At 38.1% G+C, this 18,069-nt stretch overlaps 1 protein-coding gene across 2 annotated transcripts in view; it reads right to left on the reverse strand.

Moving 5' to 3' along the window:
• Positions 1–1,141: 1,141 nt before the first annotated feature.
• The window catches only part of TBCK (TBC1 domain containing kinase), an 87,099-nt gene continuing 70,171 nt past the window's right edge, over positions 1,142–18,069 (reverse strand). For both annotated transcript variants that reach the window (XM_030946904.1, XM_030946903.1), the window contains exons 24-26: positions 15,542–15,717; positions 12,458–12,617; positions 1,142–1,789 (exon numbers count right to left, since the gene is read on the reverse strand). In XM_030946904.1, the coding sequence (XP_030802764.1) occupies positions 1,679–1,789; positions 12,458–12,617; positions 15,542–15,717 (447 nt within the window). In that variant the 3' untranslated portion in view covers positions 1,142–1,678. The remainder of the gene's footprint in view (positions 1,790–12,457; positions 12,618–15,541; positions 15,718–18,069) is intronic.

An 18,069-nucleotide genomic window follows, 5' to 3' on the forward strand; every position in this document is an offset into this window, starting at 1 on the left:
GCAAATCCTCATTACCCTACAGTGAGCTTGTATTGTGGAAACTGCCATGTTTCAGATGATGGTCTAATAAAAGAGCAGGGTGTCAAATTCACAATGCAAGCTGATATGTGACTGTAACCAGGTGAACAGGTCTTTGGTGTCATTTTGTTAATTTTACAAAATACATCTTAATCCTCACACTTCAGTGATTACTAAGCCTCATGTTACATCCGTTTTTTTCCAGCTTTAAAAATGTAAAAAAAAAATAATCTAACACTTTCTGGTCTTCTAAAACACATTCTTCCACATTCCTATTTAATTTCAGGGCCATACTAACAGTTTTACATTATCGTAACTACTTTTCCTGGATTAAATGTAATATTTTCAAGGACCATTCTTGAAGACAGATTATTTTATTTTCCTAGCCTTCCTCCCATCTCCAGCATTATTTTTAGAATAATGGACCTGACAAGACAGCAAACCTAACATGGGGTTTTGAGGGAGAGGAATGGGGTGTTGGAGTTTCTTTTCCCCACATCTCTTGAAAGGTGGTAGTTGTCTGAATCAAGTTTATTTTTAGATTCTCAGAAGGATATATGCCAAGTCCTATTTCTCTTGGTGCTTTAAATGCTTTTGGCTTCTTACTGCAAAGTAATTCCCACATCTTTGCTGCACAGCCACCTTATGCCCTTTGTGGAGCCTGCTTTCACTCATCTGCAGCGCTTGCAGCCAGTCCAGCTCAAAAGCAGGTTGCTGTCCCAACCTGTCAGTGCTCAAGTTCATCTTCAAGGACTCAAAAAATCCCCAAGAAAATTGACTCCACTAGCTGAAAGAGCAGAGGGCCAAAGAAAACTCTCAACTTCCAATTCATACAAGAGTGATAATTCTAGAATGTTTTCACATGAAAATTAAAATTGCAATGTTTTCTTCCAAGGCATGAGATTCTAAAATGGAAGCACACTATTATTTTAAGAATAAATTATTTATACTCCTAAGACACAGTATTGTTGAAAGCCCACCTTTCTGGTAACTATAATTGTTCCAGAAATTGTTAAATTTTATATGATTATAGAAATAGATTGTTAAATTCACCACAGAGTAGAAGAAATTTTCCATCTTGTGATACATTTTGGATTGAATCAGCAGCTGCTCTTACAGTGACTTTCAATTTGGGACACAGCTTTATTTCCAAACCAGATGAAAAAAACACTTTCTCCAGAAATAAAGCAAGTCAGAAGATACAGCAATTACTTTCCAAATATTAGGGAACACACTTTTTTCACATAATATACATGGTACAGTTTCATTTTGCTACTTTCAATATTCACAGTAAAATACTTTTTCAAATAATCTAAGTGCACCTTAGAGCCATCAAGCGCCAGTTAACTTTGATCCACAGAAATGTAAAACACCAAAAGCCAGGTAAGTTCCTCTCTCTGTGTTCAGACTTGCCCAAGCACTTCTGCACTGCATCAATGCTCAAAGAGGTTTCTTGGAAAGCTTAAAGCTTCACTTTTGATCAGTTCCAACTAAGCTCTATATTAAAGAACAAACACAAAACTCCTGGGCTCTACAGCTGCAGGATAAGACACTGATCACCAGGACAGCTTGTGAAGATGCCATAATGCCCTTTAGGCTCAGGATATCTGTGCTGCAGGTAGGACTTTCCAGACAGATTGTCCTGAATGTTCACAGTCACTTAGATTTGTGGAGAAGGAACAGTGAGGAGACCAGTTGGCTTGATCTTGTTGATTCCTCCATCAAGGATGCAGACCCTTGGGTACTTATTTTTCACAAGATGAGCTGCAAACTGAAACAGATATATCATTAGCCCACTGCATATCATAGTCCTTAAGTGACAATAACTTTCTGTTATGTAAGGCAAATTAAACAAAAAATATCAGACCCCAGGAAGTTCTTTTTTTGCACCAACAAGCCCAACACAGGAACCCAGGCCAGTGTGTTAAAACAGCTGAAAGTTAAAACCTGAAAGTGCCACACTAATAACAATGAACTTTATCTCTGCTTATGCAGGTTTTCACCTCATTCTAAAAGGACTGTTTAATCTCAGGGCAATCACTGGAGCCTCTCTCAAAACATGAACCAACAAATATTTTTCTGTGCATTAACTTAACTCCCAGCTCTTTTCTGCAGCTTCCCAAGTGTACAAGCATCACAGTTTGAGGGTAAAGTCATTTGCTTCCCTGTCAAACTTATCTGATGTGACTTGATCTCACAGATGTCAGATATGAATTTGGGGTCTACCATCTCTAATCCTCCCGGCTCCCACCAGTGTGCCCACAGGCAGGTTAAATAGTACAAGCAGGTATCCCCCCACCATGGAAAGCCTCTCTCCTCAAGCAGTTCATGCCATAAACCAAACACAGCAATTGCCACTTCCTACATGGGAACTCTGTGAAACATTGCACTGACAAAGATATTTTGTATATCAAAATAATTATGAGTAAAAAAATCAAAATTTTATTTCAGAATACCAAAATCCAAACAATTCTTTCTGCATTACATGTCAAATTTGCCTTCTATACACTGACTACAATGCATTAAAAGCAAGCATCAAAATGGACTAATCAGTGAGAAATTAATAGATTTACTTAATTTCCAATAGCTGTGAGAAATTGCTCTGCCATCTGAGTCTTTGAGACTGTTTCTTTAAAACTGGTTGTCAAATCAGTACCACTTGTAAAATCATTGAGTGCTTCCAATGGGCTATGTAAAACATCCACAATTCCCTTTTAGACTCTTTAATAATTAGTGATGCTATTAGAGAACAGGTGCAAGTGTGATGTCCAGGTTGGTGACTTTGCACAAACAACTAAATTACCGACTCAAGAACAGCTCTGGGCACCCCAGTCAAACTCAATACATGGGATTTCTTTTTTCATTTATTTTTCTCCTAGTTACCTATTACAGCATAACAGTGCTAAGGCAGAACTAGATATACTACACATTTACCTGTCAACATTTTGGCTGTTAAATTTGTTTCAGATGGTTCAGGAAAGACTCAAAGTTCAATCATCTTTCCCCATCAGTTTGGGTTATTCAGTACAGGAATCAAAGAATCAAATAAAAAAATTCCTGCAATCAAGCAATCAAAGCAGCTGACAGTAAACATTCACCACATGTGGATGTCAGCTTTGAGGAGCAAAGTAAATGGCATGCTTTTGGAAAGGTTCTGGGCTGCACAGGTGGTGCAATATGCACAGAGATATCACTAGGAGAGCCCAAATACCTCCTGCTATAATCACAGTCCATAAAGGTGTGGTGTGCAGTAAAGTACAAACAAAGATAGCACTCAGCTATGTGCACCATGAGCTACAAAAATAGTTTATATTCCCAGTGAAATACTCCTACCAGATATTTCTACTTCACATGGACACATCTGTCACCTCACAGTGCTCTCCACCTGTGACTAAGGGACTGTGCTGTGTCTTAGACACCAACGCTGCTCAGAGCCAGCAGAAATGAAAAATGGCAACGAGCCCTCAGGCTGGCAGGAAGCAGCAGGTTATTTCCTGAGTACAATGTCCCATGTGTCAACAGACATGTTCCACTCTCTGACTACTGATAGTTTTTAAATGCTGCTAATAAACTGTAAACCCTGTTCCAAGTGGTTTGAATGCCCTAAACCTAATATAACTACCATTCAATGAAACCTTAAAAGAAAATACACAAACAAATGCCTTGTACCTGGGCTTGGACCATTAAGGCCTGTGTCCCACTGTATTTTAGAACTGCTTTAGTAACCAAGGTATGTCTAAAGCAGGTCACTTTAAAACCTTACAGCGAGGAATTTGTTGCTTTTTGCAGGGCCTCTGGGAAGCAAGCACTGCAAAATCTGAGCAATGATGGCAGAAAGCACAAGATGATATACCACAACATGAGCTTTTTTTTTTAAGTTGTCACAGAACTGTCTGCTGTTGTCTGCCTAGTTTCAGTGAGAAATGCTGCAAATACAGTTCAAAATATTGCAGCTGAACACCCAGCCAGGGAAAAACCACAGAGCAGGAAATGTGCCACTACCAGTACCTCACTACTGTGGGAATTAGCTGTGAGTCAGGGGCTGAGAGGCATACTGGCATAAGCTGAGAGTTCCCATCCAATCCCCACTATCAGCCTCCAAGAGCTTTGCTCATACATCCACCCAGGCACTGCACAAAAGACTCCAGGTTTAAGTCACATGGCAATAGGACTTGAGCTGATCAAAGACATTCCTGTTTTACCTTCTGCCTTACCCCCATTTTTCCACTGGAAGTAGAAATAGTAACTTCTGGTAAAGAAAAAGTTACTACTATTTCTTACTAAACTAAGAAATATTCTCTTAGTGGCACAGCAGTCTTCCTTATTCAAGGTTTGACTTTTTATATTTCTGTTCCTCTGCACATGTCTGTGCCACCCTCTCGCAGACAGAGGAGCCTGTCTGTGGCAGACAAGAACAGGAACTTGTTCACCACGTGTCTGAAATGTTCCAACACCACCTGCTACCTTGCCTTGCCAAAATACACTCCATGAAGGCACTATTTTCAAAATACAAGGGAGTGTTATTTCTGGTGTATGCACTGATGGAGCGGCACGAGAGGAAGGACTGTTTGAAATAGCTACATAGATTTTTCTCCCCAATTTGACCCTCAGTTATGCTAAATATCAGTAGCCTGAATCAAAGAAATAAAGATAATAAAATTTAATGTTTCCTAAAAAGCTGGAAAAAAATAAAAATCAGTGATCCAAAAAGAGCAAAATCTCATGCATCAAAAAAATCCCTAGATGATCTTCTGAATAGATGCCCCAGACTTTCTACAGCAGAAACTGCCATCCTGGAATGCATACAGGGGCTCTGTTTCCTTTATAAATGCAACCAAAAAGTGTCAACTAGAACTTTACTAACAGGCACCTGAATATGTAATTTGTAGTTTACTAAATAATCCAATTTACAAAGGTGCTGTTAATACTGAAAATAACGTGGTGAAGAGGCAAGCCCATGGGCTACATCATCCTTAGCAACCTGTAAAGCACCTACATTTTAAAGAGATGTATTGAAACACATAAAGGTAGTGTACAAATTAATTCCATTATATAGAAATGTATTTCTGTAAATAGAAATAAATTTATCAAATGTTTATGTTGACATAACTTCTGAAATATATCTTTCCCCACACCACCAATGGATCACACTCCTCTGTAATGCTTCTGCTTTCATTTAGACAAGAATGGAAATGGGAGTTGTTCCTAGCTGAGCAAAGGCTTCAAGGGATACTACAGGACTTTAAACTTTTTACTTTCTGCTTCAGGTGGCCTTTTCTCAAAATGAGATTCCCAAGCCCAGTTACTGTCTTTTCCCTGGTTGCACCTAACGCTTAAACTGAACTTCCAAACTGAAATTCTTCTTGCTGCTTTCACAGCAAATATTACATATGAAAGGATGAATAAGTGAGAAACTTGTTTAATGACTACTATATGATGATTTTGCTGAAGTCTTTGGAAACACAGCTCCTCTATTAACTAATGCATCCATCAATTCCACACAAAACAGCCTTCTTGATGAACATAACTGAGCCAGAAAGTTGCAATTTGCATTTGAAAGTAGTCAGTTAAGACTCTTCAGGCAGATACAAAAAGTGAGGCTTTCAGAGAAAGACAAGATCACAGCAAATTCATACCAAAATCTGGGCAAATAATAAACATTTTACCATGCCTTGGTGATGCTCTCAATATAAATAGTAAAACAGGGACTGCTCCTTTAAGCACCATCAAGAACCTTAATGATCTGCACATTGAAGAATTTATCAAAATGTTTCTACTAGCCTGTTCCAAGCAGCAAAAGAACAGCTTTCAAGTGTTGCATGTCTGATGGCAGGCATGTCACGTTTTCAGGCTGTCTGCAGCAGAGTGTGAGAGCACAAGAGTGTGAGTGTGAGCAGCCCCACTCCCAGCACCCTTTGGGCCAGCCACGAGGGCTGCTGTGCACACATTATTCACTCTGCCAGACATTCCTGTGACAGGCTGTAATTAAAGGGCATGCTGGGAGGGAAGGAGGAGCAACATCCTGCATCAGAATACCAGAAATGATCACTGTGACAAGTGTATATATAAATATTAACAGCTTACTCCAAAAGAGTCAGAAGGAAAATAGAAGTTGGAGGAGAAATATCAATCAAATTTTGTAGTATTCATTCATTTCCACAAGATTATTTCTAGATTTCACTAGGAAACTCATGCTACACAAACCTCTCAGGAATTGCAGTCTATTTTGCTGTGTGATTTCAGTCCAAGAGCTCACCCACACCCCTCTGAAAGCTCAACAGTCAAAGTGATCAGTTTGCAACTTTTAAAATACCACTCTCCATATGCCACAACAGAGGTCCAGCACACAAGATTATTTTTAGTCAGCTACTTCTTATATTAAAGGATTCCAGATAAATAACACTTAAACACCATGGAAAAGACAGGAACCTAAAACCTCCCATATACACAAAACAGTGCCTAGTTGTTGGTTGTAGTGTTACCATAAAGTGAATGGAAGTTAAAAAACAAACACTGAATGCAAGTTAAAAAACAAACAGAATTTGGTGCAAACACATACTAGGGGGTGGGAGGGGTGGAACATATAACCAACTGCTCTAACAAGATCAAAGGAAAATTCTCTATGTGTACACCTGGCCAAAAGGGAACACTTTCCATTCCATCAGTACAAAAACACAGCAGTAACTTAAAGGATTTACATGCTAAGATTTGAAAATAAGCCTAAATAAGCAGGTATCTAATAGCTGGTTTCAGAATAAGTTTTACTGCAAATGAAAGTAAGAGTAAACACTCAAACTTCTTCAAGTGACAAATTTTAAACACCTGTATTTTAAAATTTTCACCTAGAAATCGTATGCATTAAAAAAATCCCAGCTGAAAGTGAGAACTTGAAAATTAAAGTCAGTTGCAGATATTTAGCTGTTGTAACAGAGCTAATTCATATAGACCAAAATAAATGCAGTGCCCACATTATAGATGAATGGAATGTAAAATGAAAATACAGAAAGAAAACTGCTCTATTTTTCACTCAACAGAAAATTAAAAAAGCTGTTAGGGAACATAAATATGTAATTTTGAAAAGAGACATAACAGCTGGCTTGGATATAAAAAAAAGGAAACATGAGTCTGTGAAAGATTCTACCATCTCCCCCCAGGTCTAAGGGTTGCCTTAGATCTTGAAAAATGGTCAAAGAAGTACTTGATAATAAAAACCATTTCTTTGTGATTTGTAGTACTTTCTCCTAACACTACCCAAACTGCAAGTTTTGTCCAGTTTCTACTCAAACCCTCCTGCAGCAGTCAGTCAGTCCATCCTATTCAAAGGCTGGTTCAGATACAGTTTGGAGAAATGCAAAACAACATTGCTCCAGACAAGCAGCAGGGATATTGTATTTGCCAAAGTCACCAGCACCATTCTGGCTGATATACCCTTACACAAGGTCCTGAACCTATAACAAATATTTATAGATCATTACCATCTCTATTTCGGTTATCACAGATTCTCTGAACTGGAATACCAGGAAACACAAAACTCTGTCTCAGAGCTGAGAAACAGCCCCAGAAAGTGAAAATTCTATGTCATAATGCAGCAGCCCTAAGCAACATGGATACAACCTCATCCATGGTTGTATCATACATCCTCCATCAAGGACAAGAGTACTCATTCAGAGGTGCAGTCCACAAAGACTATAAGCACAGCCTGACAGCACCACTCCAAGAGTCAGGTTCACCATTCTCCCACCTTTCCTGTCCTCAAGAGATTTCCCAGATTGAAAAGAGCTGACATGCTACTTGCCAGCATCTCTCAGACATATTTTCATAGGTAAAGCAAATCAACTCCATGATTCCAGAAGCATCCAAACCTCTGTGTAGTAAGGCACACAGGCCAAATAACTCCTACATAAAATAACAACTAAAATTTTCAACGGCTGCTACCACGGGTCTCAGTAAAAAATCTAAAAAAGAGAAAGTATTTCAGAGTTCTAGAATTAGCCTGTTTTCCTTGGCACTTACTTCAGAGTAAAAGGAACATTCAGATTCTGCCTCTAAGACCTTGCATTTTTCTCCCTTCCTCTTTCATGGCTGGGTGTGACAGTGAGAGATTTAGGTCCTCACTGCTTTACCTGAGGCATTCAGTGCCCACTGGCCAAAGCCAGGGGCAGAGTGACAACAGCACAGCACAGCTCCTGGCTGGCAGCCCAAGTGTCTCTCTCAGGCTGTGGGGAGAGCATGCACTGGCAACAGCAGCAGGGCTGCTCTCTCTCCATGAAGGAAAGCATGCATACATTACACTTGTTACAATAATAACAAGGGCTAAATTTACAGAATGAAATAATGAAGACTTAACCGTGTACTGGGGAGAGTTACAACCAGAAGGATTGTTGCTGATTAACTAAAATGTTTCAAACTTTTCAAAAGACAAGCTTAATCTCTTGCTCTTTAAAGGCAACAAGGAGGCTCCGATGATTCCAGTAGGCTCTGAGTCTGAATGCAGATGGGAGAATGGGGCCTTAACAAAACAAACATGAACGAGCCATTCTGGGAATCATAAGGGGCCCCTTCCATCCTTACAAAGAGAAGAGTTTTCATTCCAATTGTTCACTTTTCTGCAGAAACTATTTACAGGGTAACAGAGTCTAAAAGATGTATAGTGGAAACATCTCCAGAAGTTTATTGCCTAATTTCTGTTTACTTGCACTCCAGAGATTTCATTAGGCCCTTCCAAATAAATATATTTGTCTTTAGAAGCACCTGTCCTTTAGTATCCTATGCAATTCCTAATCTTCAGATCACCCTATGAAGTTTCATAGGTATCCATTTGTGGTTTTAAGACAAGTTTATAACTGAAGAAATCATGCAAAGACTTGTTTCTCTGGCAAGGGCTTTTAAAAAGGCCTGGGGAAGATGACAATAAAATCACACAAATTCAGTAGTAACCAGACATTTTAACCTATGTGTTCAGTCTTCATAGAAGCAGAAATGAATTTTTGACAGTGTGCTGGGGAGAGGAAATGCTATATGCTATTTTCATATAGAAAAAAAATTATTTTTTCCAAGCTAAGAATGTTATACAAAAAGAATTTTGAATTTGACCCTCTCCCTCTTGCCTTGAAAAGGGTCAGAAAGATCTCATGGAAAATCAGAACTTCTTGTCTTTGTTTTGGAGATCATTAATGTATTTTATCTATTAGCTATTGCAATGCTGCAAGAATGACTACTTTGCTTCAGTAACTTACAGAAGTTGTCTAGACAATATATTTATAGCAGCATAACTCATCTAGACAAAAAGTAATCGATGTAACAATTAGAATTTACAATTTAGAATTTATTTCTCAGCTATAAAGACAGATTTTCTAAGGCTTTGACTTCACAGCTTATCTGTCTTCTTCCAAGCAGAACATAAATAAGTTGCTAATTATTAGACAGATTTAAGCATCGTGTATATTTTATTCTGTTACAGCCTTTAGCTGACAATAAAGCACATATATTAAACCACTGGGGGAAACACATTTATTAAACAACAATGTGGCAGAAGAAGAAGTATGCCACTGTCAAAATTAAATTGCTAGAGAATGATTTAGTGTCAGGCAAGGTATTTCTCCAGTTCTAAATTCAGTCAATGGCTTAGCACCTCAAAGCTGCCTGAAGGAGGGAAGATGAAGTAATTCACCCTTCCATAAAAAGACCCAAAATAATCCCTATTCTACATATGCATAACTATAATCCACCTTTTTACTTGCTGTATCTCTGACTTCCAAAGTGACAAAAATCAGGAGACGTTATTTGTTCTAGACCAAAGAAGTAGCTAGAGTTGAACACTTATTGTCCATTTAACTGTTATATTCCCAACTGTAATGATCCCTTGTCCATAATGGAATTTACAAGGTGCTTATCTGTCTATAGAGGTGGGAAAGGGGCATTCAACTCACTTAGGGGATGCTGCCATTTAACATATCCAAAAGTTAAAGATCCAACTCCATAATAATGCCCTTTATGTGGAGGTTTCCTGCTGTTTTCAGAGAAAAACAAATATCTGCTCTGTTAACAGGTGCCCAGAAAAACCTAGAAGAAAGGCTGGCACCAAGTGAGAAGCAGCTGAAAGGAAGGAATATTCTCCAGAGAAGTGTGAGCCAAACACCACCACACAATTACCCTGTTTTAATTCTGTATTAAGGAAATGTTCAACTAGAGCCAGAGCTGTCAGATCCAGAGGCACTATGAGACACTGCTGCCTTCCTTATCCTCTTGCTGGAACAGTGCTGTGGTGAAGCTTTCAGTTTCCCCTCTCATCTTCTATTCAGAATATAATAATTCTAGACAGCATTTTCTTTCCAATTTAAATGTTTTATCATCTGGCACCAAATCAAATGCAAAAAATAAAAACAGAAACAAAGTGCAAAAAGACTTTTTCAACAGGTCTGTTCAGTATACTTCACTTTGCTCTTTAAATTATTTTTAAGTGATGCCAAGTAGGCTGTTCATATGAAGCACAATTGGAAGATTCAACCTCCTAATTACCAACAGCCCTATAAACAACTAGTGTTTTTCCACACTTACCCCTGCCTCTCAGTCCTATATAAATTTAAACTAAACATATAGTAATCTCCAAATTTTTAGTGGACTAGATATCAGTGAAAACTTCTGAAAAATCCTCCTTTATGGCACAAGTTACAATTTTTGGCTCATCTCATTTCATCTGGAAATACATACCTCTGTTGAGAAAATATACATTTAAAGTTGAGCATCTTATAACATGGACAAAAATTAGTTTTGTTTCCATGCATTCACTTTTAAATTTTTTCCTCTGATTGGATTACCTAGTAAAATTTAGAAGGTAAAAATTATTGCTCTTGTCAAGCCTTGAACTACATAGCTTACATGCGACAAACAGCTCCATGCAACTGTGCAGAGTAAAACTGAAACTGGCCTTAAAAAACTATCCACAAAAGAAAAGGTGTTATCTACACAGTCAAATTGAAGCTGGTGTTATATGTACTTTAAGGGTGTGATAGAGCTGGTGAGTTCCAAGCAGTATTTAGGCTTTAGTATTGAATTAATTTGTGGTCAAACTGGTCAATCCAGTATTTTGTTACTATTTAAAGCTCAAAACTCTTTTGTTAGGAATTTGAGAACCCTAAAAGCAAAGCAAGAGGCAAAGCAGCGTTTCTTCTTTATGGAAAGCTATAATATTGACAATTCTGGGTCAACGTTGTCTTGGCTGCTGCAAATCTGGGTTTAGAGGATAAGACAGCACCTCCCACGTGACTGAAGTACTTACACTAAGCACACTGCATGATTTTTTTAGCTGCACAGCAAAAGAAACATTTCATGTTCATTTCAAAAATTTTGAAACATTAAAAAAGATGAACTTACCTGGATTCACACACAAAGCCACATACTCATTACTGAAGCCATGTGAGAGATGGTTTACAGTCTCTTTCATGCCATCTCTGTTACTATTTAAGAAACCTGATACATATCACAAGTTAATTTTCTAGATGATGAAATGCAGGTTATAAAGGGGATTTCTCCATCTACTTACAACTCCCTACAAGTACTAAATGAACACCACGTGTCGGGCTGATGCTTCTGCTGTTCCTGACATGAAGACCTTCTAATGATTCACAGCCATCCTTGTCATGTCAGGGTTACAGTTCATGTCCTTTGTGTAAACAGGCTTAAGAAACAGTGAACTAAAGTTAAACCATAATTAAGAGTGTGTCTGAAAAAAAAGGATAACTTTCCTTCATCTGAGAGAAGTATAGTGAAAGAAATACTTATGCACTTTAATTTGTTACTCTGGCAGTTCTCAACACCATCAAACTTACCTGTTCCATTCTATAACAAATATTTTGTTATAGAATGGAACAGGTAAGTTTGAATATTCTCCCTGTCTAGCTAAAGGCACTGACAAGAAATATATCATACAAAAGTTACCAGTAAGGTCCATTCTCCTCTTCACTAAGCACAACTGCAGGAACAAGTGATTCCAAAAAAATAGGCTATACATGGTTTCTAACTAGCAGGAGTATGAATTATATCTTATTTCCTTCACAACGTATCTGTCCCCATCCAACTCACCTTATGTGTCCTTCCTAACTCCACAAAAAGTAAATGCAGGCCAATTTTGAAAGCTCTTACTGATGCACAATAGAAGTGCTGATAGCACTTCCCAGCATGACAACAATAAAGATTTAAAGCTGAAGAAGATGTTAAGCAATTTCATTTCAAAACATCAACCTTCTCAGATGTGGACCACTTGAAGGGAAATGTCTTTGTCTAGAAGCAGAAATGAGCAACAACAAAAACACCACCCCAAATCCTGTCATCATACACAAAACTCTAATCTAAATTTTCCAGACTCTGGCATTTATTTTACTACTGCCATATGCTTGCTATTGATGTATCTCAAAAACACACATTACAGCAATTTACTTACAGCAGCTGTGTTCTTCACTGCATTTCCTACAATCACCACAACTCTTCCTTTGAAGCTCTGCAGCGTGGCAGTCGCTGGGCACTGGATGAGATCCCCTTCTGCAGTAAATGCTGATGCAAAAGGGACATTGATGCTGCCAGAAATGTGGCCACGGTTAAAGCTTAGGAGGATCAGTTAAGGAGGTCTGAAAGGCAGAGAAACCTGTGGAGCACAAATAGCTGCAGGATGAACCTGCTCTTCATCCTGGCTGCCATGATACAACACCACTGGGTTTTTGTGATACCATATTTTGACAAACCTCATTTACTGTTTATTCATATGGAGAAAAACCTACCAACACAACATATGAAAGCAAGCACAGAATGAAAAGCTGTTTGGTTCAAAAAAGGACACAGCACAGCACTACAGAAAATGATCTGCTAAATTAAATACTTAGTACTAAAGAGCCAATATCCCCAGGACACCTAATTTTGTGGATTTCACTTCAACTCTACTCTGCTAAGAGGAGCCAAATACCAATAAGCAGCTGGAGCACCTCTTCCAGAGGTATTTTATGCAAAAAGAATGAAGTACTTAAAATGAGAACCAAAACTAAACAGGGATTATCAGGAATATCCTCAAACTTCCTGTCAACCCCCCAAGTCCTCTACTATTTTGATCCAAATTGAAATTCTAATGTATATGACCTCAGATTCCCAGACAATGAGCACCATGTATATTATCTGCAGTCCCACTAAAAGCAAGTGTGTAATGGGTATTGAAACGCAAACAACTCTGAGACACCACAGTTAGCTGTCCTTCAGTTTCAGAGGATGATCATTCAATGAGATTTTATAAACAAATATTGAATGTGAAGGTCTCTTAAATATAAATTGAGTTGGACTACTACCTAGCTTTTATGAATTTGAAAATGCACAATGGCCTTGACAAAACCCTAAATTACTTTCATAATGAGACTGTACACACATGCCTGGAACAATCCTTTTCCCCAGCTATAAGCAAAAAGAGCTTCAAAGAGGTGAGAAACAGCAAAGTTCTGCAAAAATATACACAATGTCAAATACTGAGATTAGTCACTCTATTACTGTACTTGCAGAAAGCTAGTTAAATTTATAATTAATTGCCAGAATTCTATTAAATAAAGGAGCTGCCTTAAATAGGAGTAAGATTCAACTGACTTAGAGTAATAGTAGCATTCATTTCTCATTATTTATGTAACAGTTTTATGATCATCACTGTTATAGTGTGGGAAAACCATGGCTATATAAAAACATTTGAAAGAACAAAAGATGATCATGCACCATTCATTAATGTTGTCAGTTTATTTCTATTTTGAATGGGAAAATTATATCCCTCCTTCACTCCTCTTTGCCAATCCCATTTCCCCAACCCCATTTATAACCACATAATTCCCACTGCTATTGATCAGGTTCTGAAATGATCATCATTTAGACAGAAAATAACTTTGGACAAATCTAGTTACTTAAGCCACTGAGTACCCCTAAAGAAACATGACCTAGTCTGTAGTCTGTTCTAATTGCTAAGATAATTAACAAAAAGGCCAGGATTTTGTGGTACAGCCTGAGAGACCATAAACATGCAGCTATAACTTTCAAAACAGGAATGGAAGGCTGCCAATATATCTGCTAACATGCTTAATGAAATAAGCCTTAGAAGAACTGCTGGCCAGCTGAAACAGTGCTGGTAGGTCTTGGCCTTGCAAGATGAGATTCGTTACAAAACAATCCCTCAGCTTTCACGCAGGTCATATTATGAAATATGAAGCATGTTTGATACTTGTTGGAAGTTCTCTCACGCTTTTCTCAAAGCACTAAGAAAACAAAGTGAAAGCAAAGTTTAGCATGATAGACATGCACGGTGAAAAAGACTGAAACCAAAATATACAAAATGATCATATTTTTGAATCACCTCACAGCGGTCTGTCATATTTAAAACACACACCACAGAAACATACAGTCTGATCCTATCTTAATTGGTTGAAATTTTGTGACAAACACAAAGCCTGTTTCCTTATTGTGAGAATGAACAGGACACTGAATGCAATATTCTTATGGTTTCCCATTTATAGTCATAACTGCTGATAATTTGATAATTTTCTACATACCAGATATTTTCTTCTGCAAATGATATACTAACCAGTACACTCAAGGGCAATTTTACTACCTACCAGGCTGCCTTTTTAGTGGCACTTCCTACCTGTTAATACCAGATGGGCATTAGGATATCAGTCCACCTATTACATAAAGGGCAGCACATTTCAGTCTACTACAAACATCAAACATACCAAAACATCTTTAAGAAGGATTACCCCTCCCAAAATGCAAACAATCCCAGTCCTGCAACTATACTATTTCAGGAAAAAAACAAACCCAAAGAATAAAAAAGATACTCCTTATGCAAAAAACTGTATACTTGAAAAGGAACACATGAAAGGTGTAGACAGGGTAGTGACCCTGGTAAAAACATAGCTCCAAAACACCTTTAACTCTTTTCTGATTATCAGCTACATCAGAGGACTTAGGATGGCTACATGGTTGCATTACCTGACATAACTACAAGGCACTCAAAAGGAATCAATTTTCCTCTGAGGGACTGGCAAAGCACATCAGCTATCAACTCTTCTCTGTCTCTCTTCCATTTAATTGGAAAGCCTCACACCTTTCCAAAATATATGCCATATTAAATGGGGAAGGTCTGCTGATAAAACCTGTTCTAAAGAAAAATGTAACATCCAAGCACTTGTGCTACTGGTACAAAGTGATTTCACTTAGCCCCCAATTTACAACTGGGGAAGGGAAAAATTGATTTGTCCTCTGCTCTGCAAACCAGGCCTCTCCATGCTGAAACCCCCTGGCCTTCAGCACTTCCACTCCAGCTCTAGCAGACCCCTCTCTCTCCATCGTGTACCACTCTAACACACCAGCCTGCAGACACAGAGGAAGCAATTGGCACAGGCAGGATTCAGCAATTGGCACAGGCAGGATTCAGACATTGGCACAGGCAGGATTCAGCAATAGGCACAGGCAGGATTCAGCAGGGCTGGCACTCAGATCTGAAGGATACTCCTCACTGTTACGGATGTCCACCACCAGCAGCTTTGGCTTGCTGGGCTTTGTTTTCTTTACAGGTGTTTTGGAATGGCTGGGTCCTGTCAGCTCACACAAGTCTATCAGATCTTCTGCTGAAATCCGTGGGGACACTTCTGCCTTCAGGTCATCCAACTTGATGCAGTCTCTAGACTTTAAAAGAAAATAAAAATTAATATTAGAGGTGAAAAAATTAGAGATATGGGGTTGCTTGACAAACTTCAAGTGTAACAACCTAGTTAGATGGAAACACATACCTTTCTTTTAACTCTGAACTAGAGTTTAAGTATCCATACAGAAAAGCTCCAGAGCAGTGCCAAATGCCTATCTGACAACTATAGCTCTATCTTTTGTTAGAAGTTGTTAAAAGAGAAAAATTCTTTGACAACCTGTGCAAAAGATTTCAGATTGCGACTTGTTAATGAATTTTTTACTGTGGTTGCTGGGCTCACAATATCCACAGAACATTTCTTAATATCAGAAATTAGGTAAATTGGCTAGAAAACACTCTTTAAAGAGAAACTGAAAGGTCCCATGATTAGAGCAGAAAAGATGGCAGCTTGCCACAGAAACTGCAGGGATATCTCTGGGAGATACAGAGCTATCTAAACACCAGTTATTACCCTAACTCAAAGACCAAGCACAAACCAGGACATCAGAAATACAAGATTTACCTTATACCTAGAAATACAGTATTTTTAAAAATAATCCCAAAAAATTGTCCTTAGTTTTGTGGGACAGGAGAATTATACATTAAATTAAAAAAAATATTTGGGGGAATGTGACAGATTATGACGCAACACACACCACACTCCTGGCAGTACTCAAGCAACTGCATGATAATACCTGAAATTATTTTTCAAAAGAGAACATTCATTGTGATTTATCCTAGAAATATTCACAAGTACTAGCATTTCTACAGTCCACATTCTTAAAGAATACCACAGTAACAATTTTTCTGCTTCCAAAAAAATATTCCATTTCTGTTATCTTGTTTCAGATTGCAGTAATGATGTCAATCCATTATTTACTTATAGCCCATCATTCAAGAGAACACTCTGAAGAAAACTGAGGCATTAATAATTGTTATTAGTCCAACTGACTGCTAACCCCAATTTTTTTTGTTTTTACACATACTAGTTCCTCATCTAATCTGGGGACTATTCCAAATTTAGGGAATATGCTAGACAAAACAGAGAGACATAGATTTTTTTTTTTGAGTTATGTCTCAGAATAGGCTTCTTAAGACAGTCCAGCACTTAGAAATACCTCGGTTGTAAAGCAAGTTACCCAAAAGCCCTCAAAATTACAAACAAAATAAAGCCCTCAAAATTACAAACAAAATCAGTAATTCTACTTCAGGGAATATTACCTCTCCCAACTGCCTTTTCCATATATATATATATATATATATATCCAGGTTCAGAAAAACAGAGTCAAGATGCTTTATAATCAGAAAAATACATTATTTCTAGATAATGTATTATTTGTTTTAACAGAATAGTCAATACTCGAGGGAGACCTCTATCCATAATAAAAACAGTGTGACAGGGCACAGCCAACTCCCAGTTGCTCCCTAAAGCCACCTCCCACTTGAACAGCTGAATTTTCCCAGGAGGAGTCCGAGGAAATTAATTGGATTAAAAGGGAGGAGGAAGAAAAAAGTCAAGCTCTTCTCACAAACTTCAGACTTGCCAAAGGAATTCAGCAGTCCCATGTCTAGGGGATTCACAGCAGACATATTTGAGAGATCCAAGAAAGGCGGTAATGTAGAAAAAATACTGATTACATAAATACACACTTGGCAGACACAGCTTCATCTGCCTGATGGCAAACACTGCTATCACTGCAGACACTGCTATCCTCAGAGAACAGCTTCTGCCTCAGGAGCAGGTTTGGAGAGCAGCATCAAGGAGGGAAGGGAAGCAAGGCTGCTGCAAAGAGTTCAGTCCTTGAAGCAGGTTCACATGATTATAGGTAACAATAAACACTTGGATAATGAAGTCAGAGAAACTGGCTGAGATGACCCAAATTAAGTCTTCTGGAGAAAAAGGTACATTATGTTGGACTCTAATTACAAAACCACTTCCCACTTTTATTTATACAACTCCTGTCTATTCAGTTGATGGGATGAATACCTCAGGAAAGAATGGAACCTTAAAAGTCTACAGCAAAAAACAAACCAAACAAAATTCACCTAATCTGATATCAAAACATTTTCTCTTTATCTAAAAGTATAAAGCCATACAAAATGTTTTATGGTACACACAGGTACACACTGCCTGTCCGGCTAAAAGGTTTTAAAAACCAGGAAAAGCATTTTCCTCCTTTAACTGGATTGTAATTAAGTAGAAACACATTCAGCTATGAATTTTGCAACCATCTTTGCTTTGACCTACTATGTCCAGATCTGCCTTAATGGCAGATTCAGTGATACAACATCTCTATATAGGCTTTGAACAAAACTGTAGCCTCTGAACAGACTTGCTGGAAATAGAATTGATT

This window comes from Camarhynchus parvulus, chromosome 4 (genome assembly GCF_901933205.1).
Source record: "Camarhynchus parvulus chromosome 4, STF_HiC, whole genome shotgun sequence".
Classification (NCBI taxonomy): domain Eukaryota; kingdom Metazoa; phylum Chordata; class Aves; order Passeriformes; family Thraupidae; genus Camarhynchus; species Camarhynchus parvulus.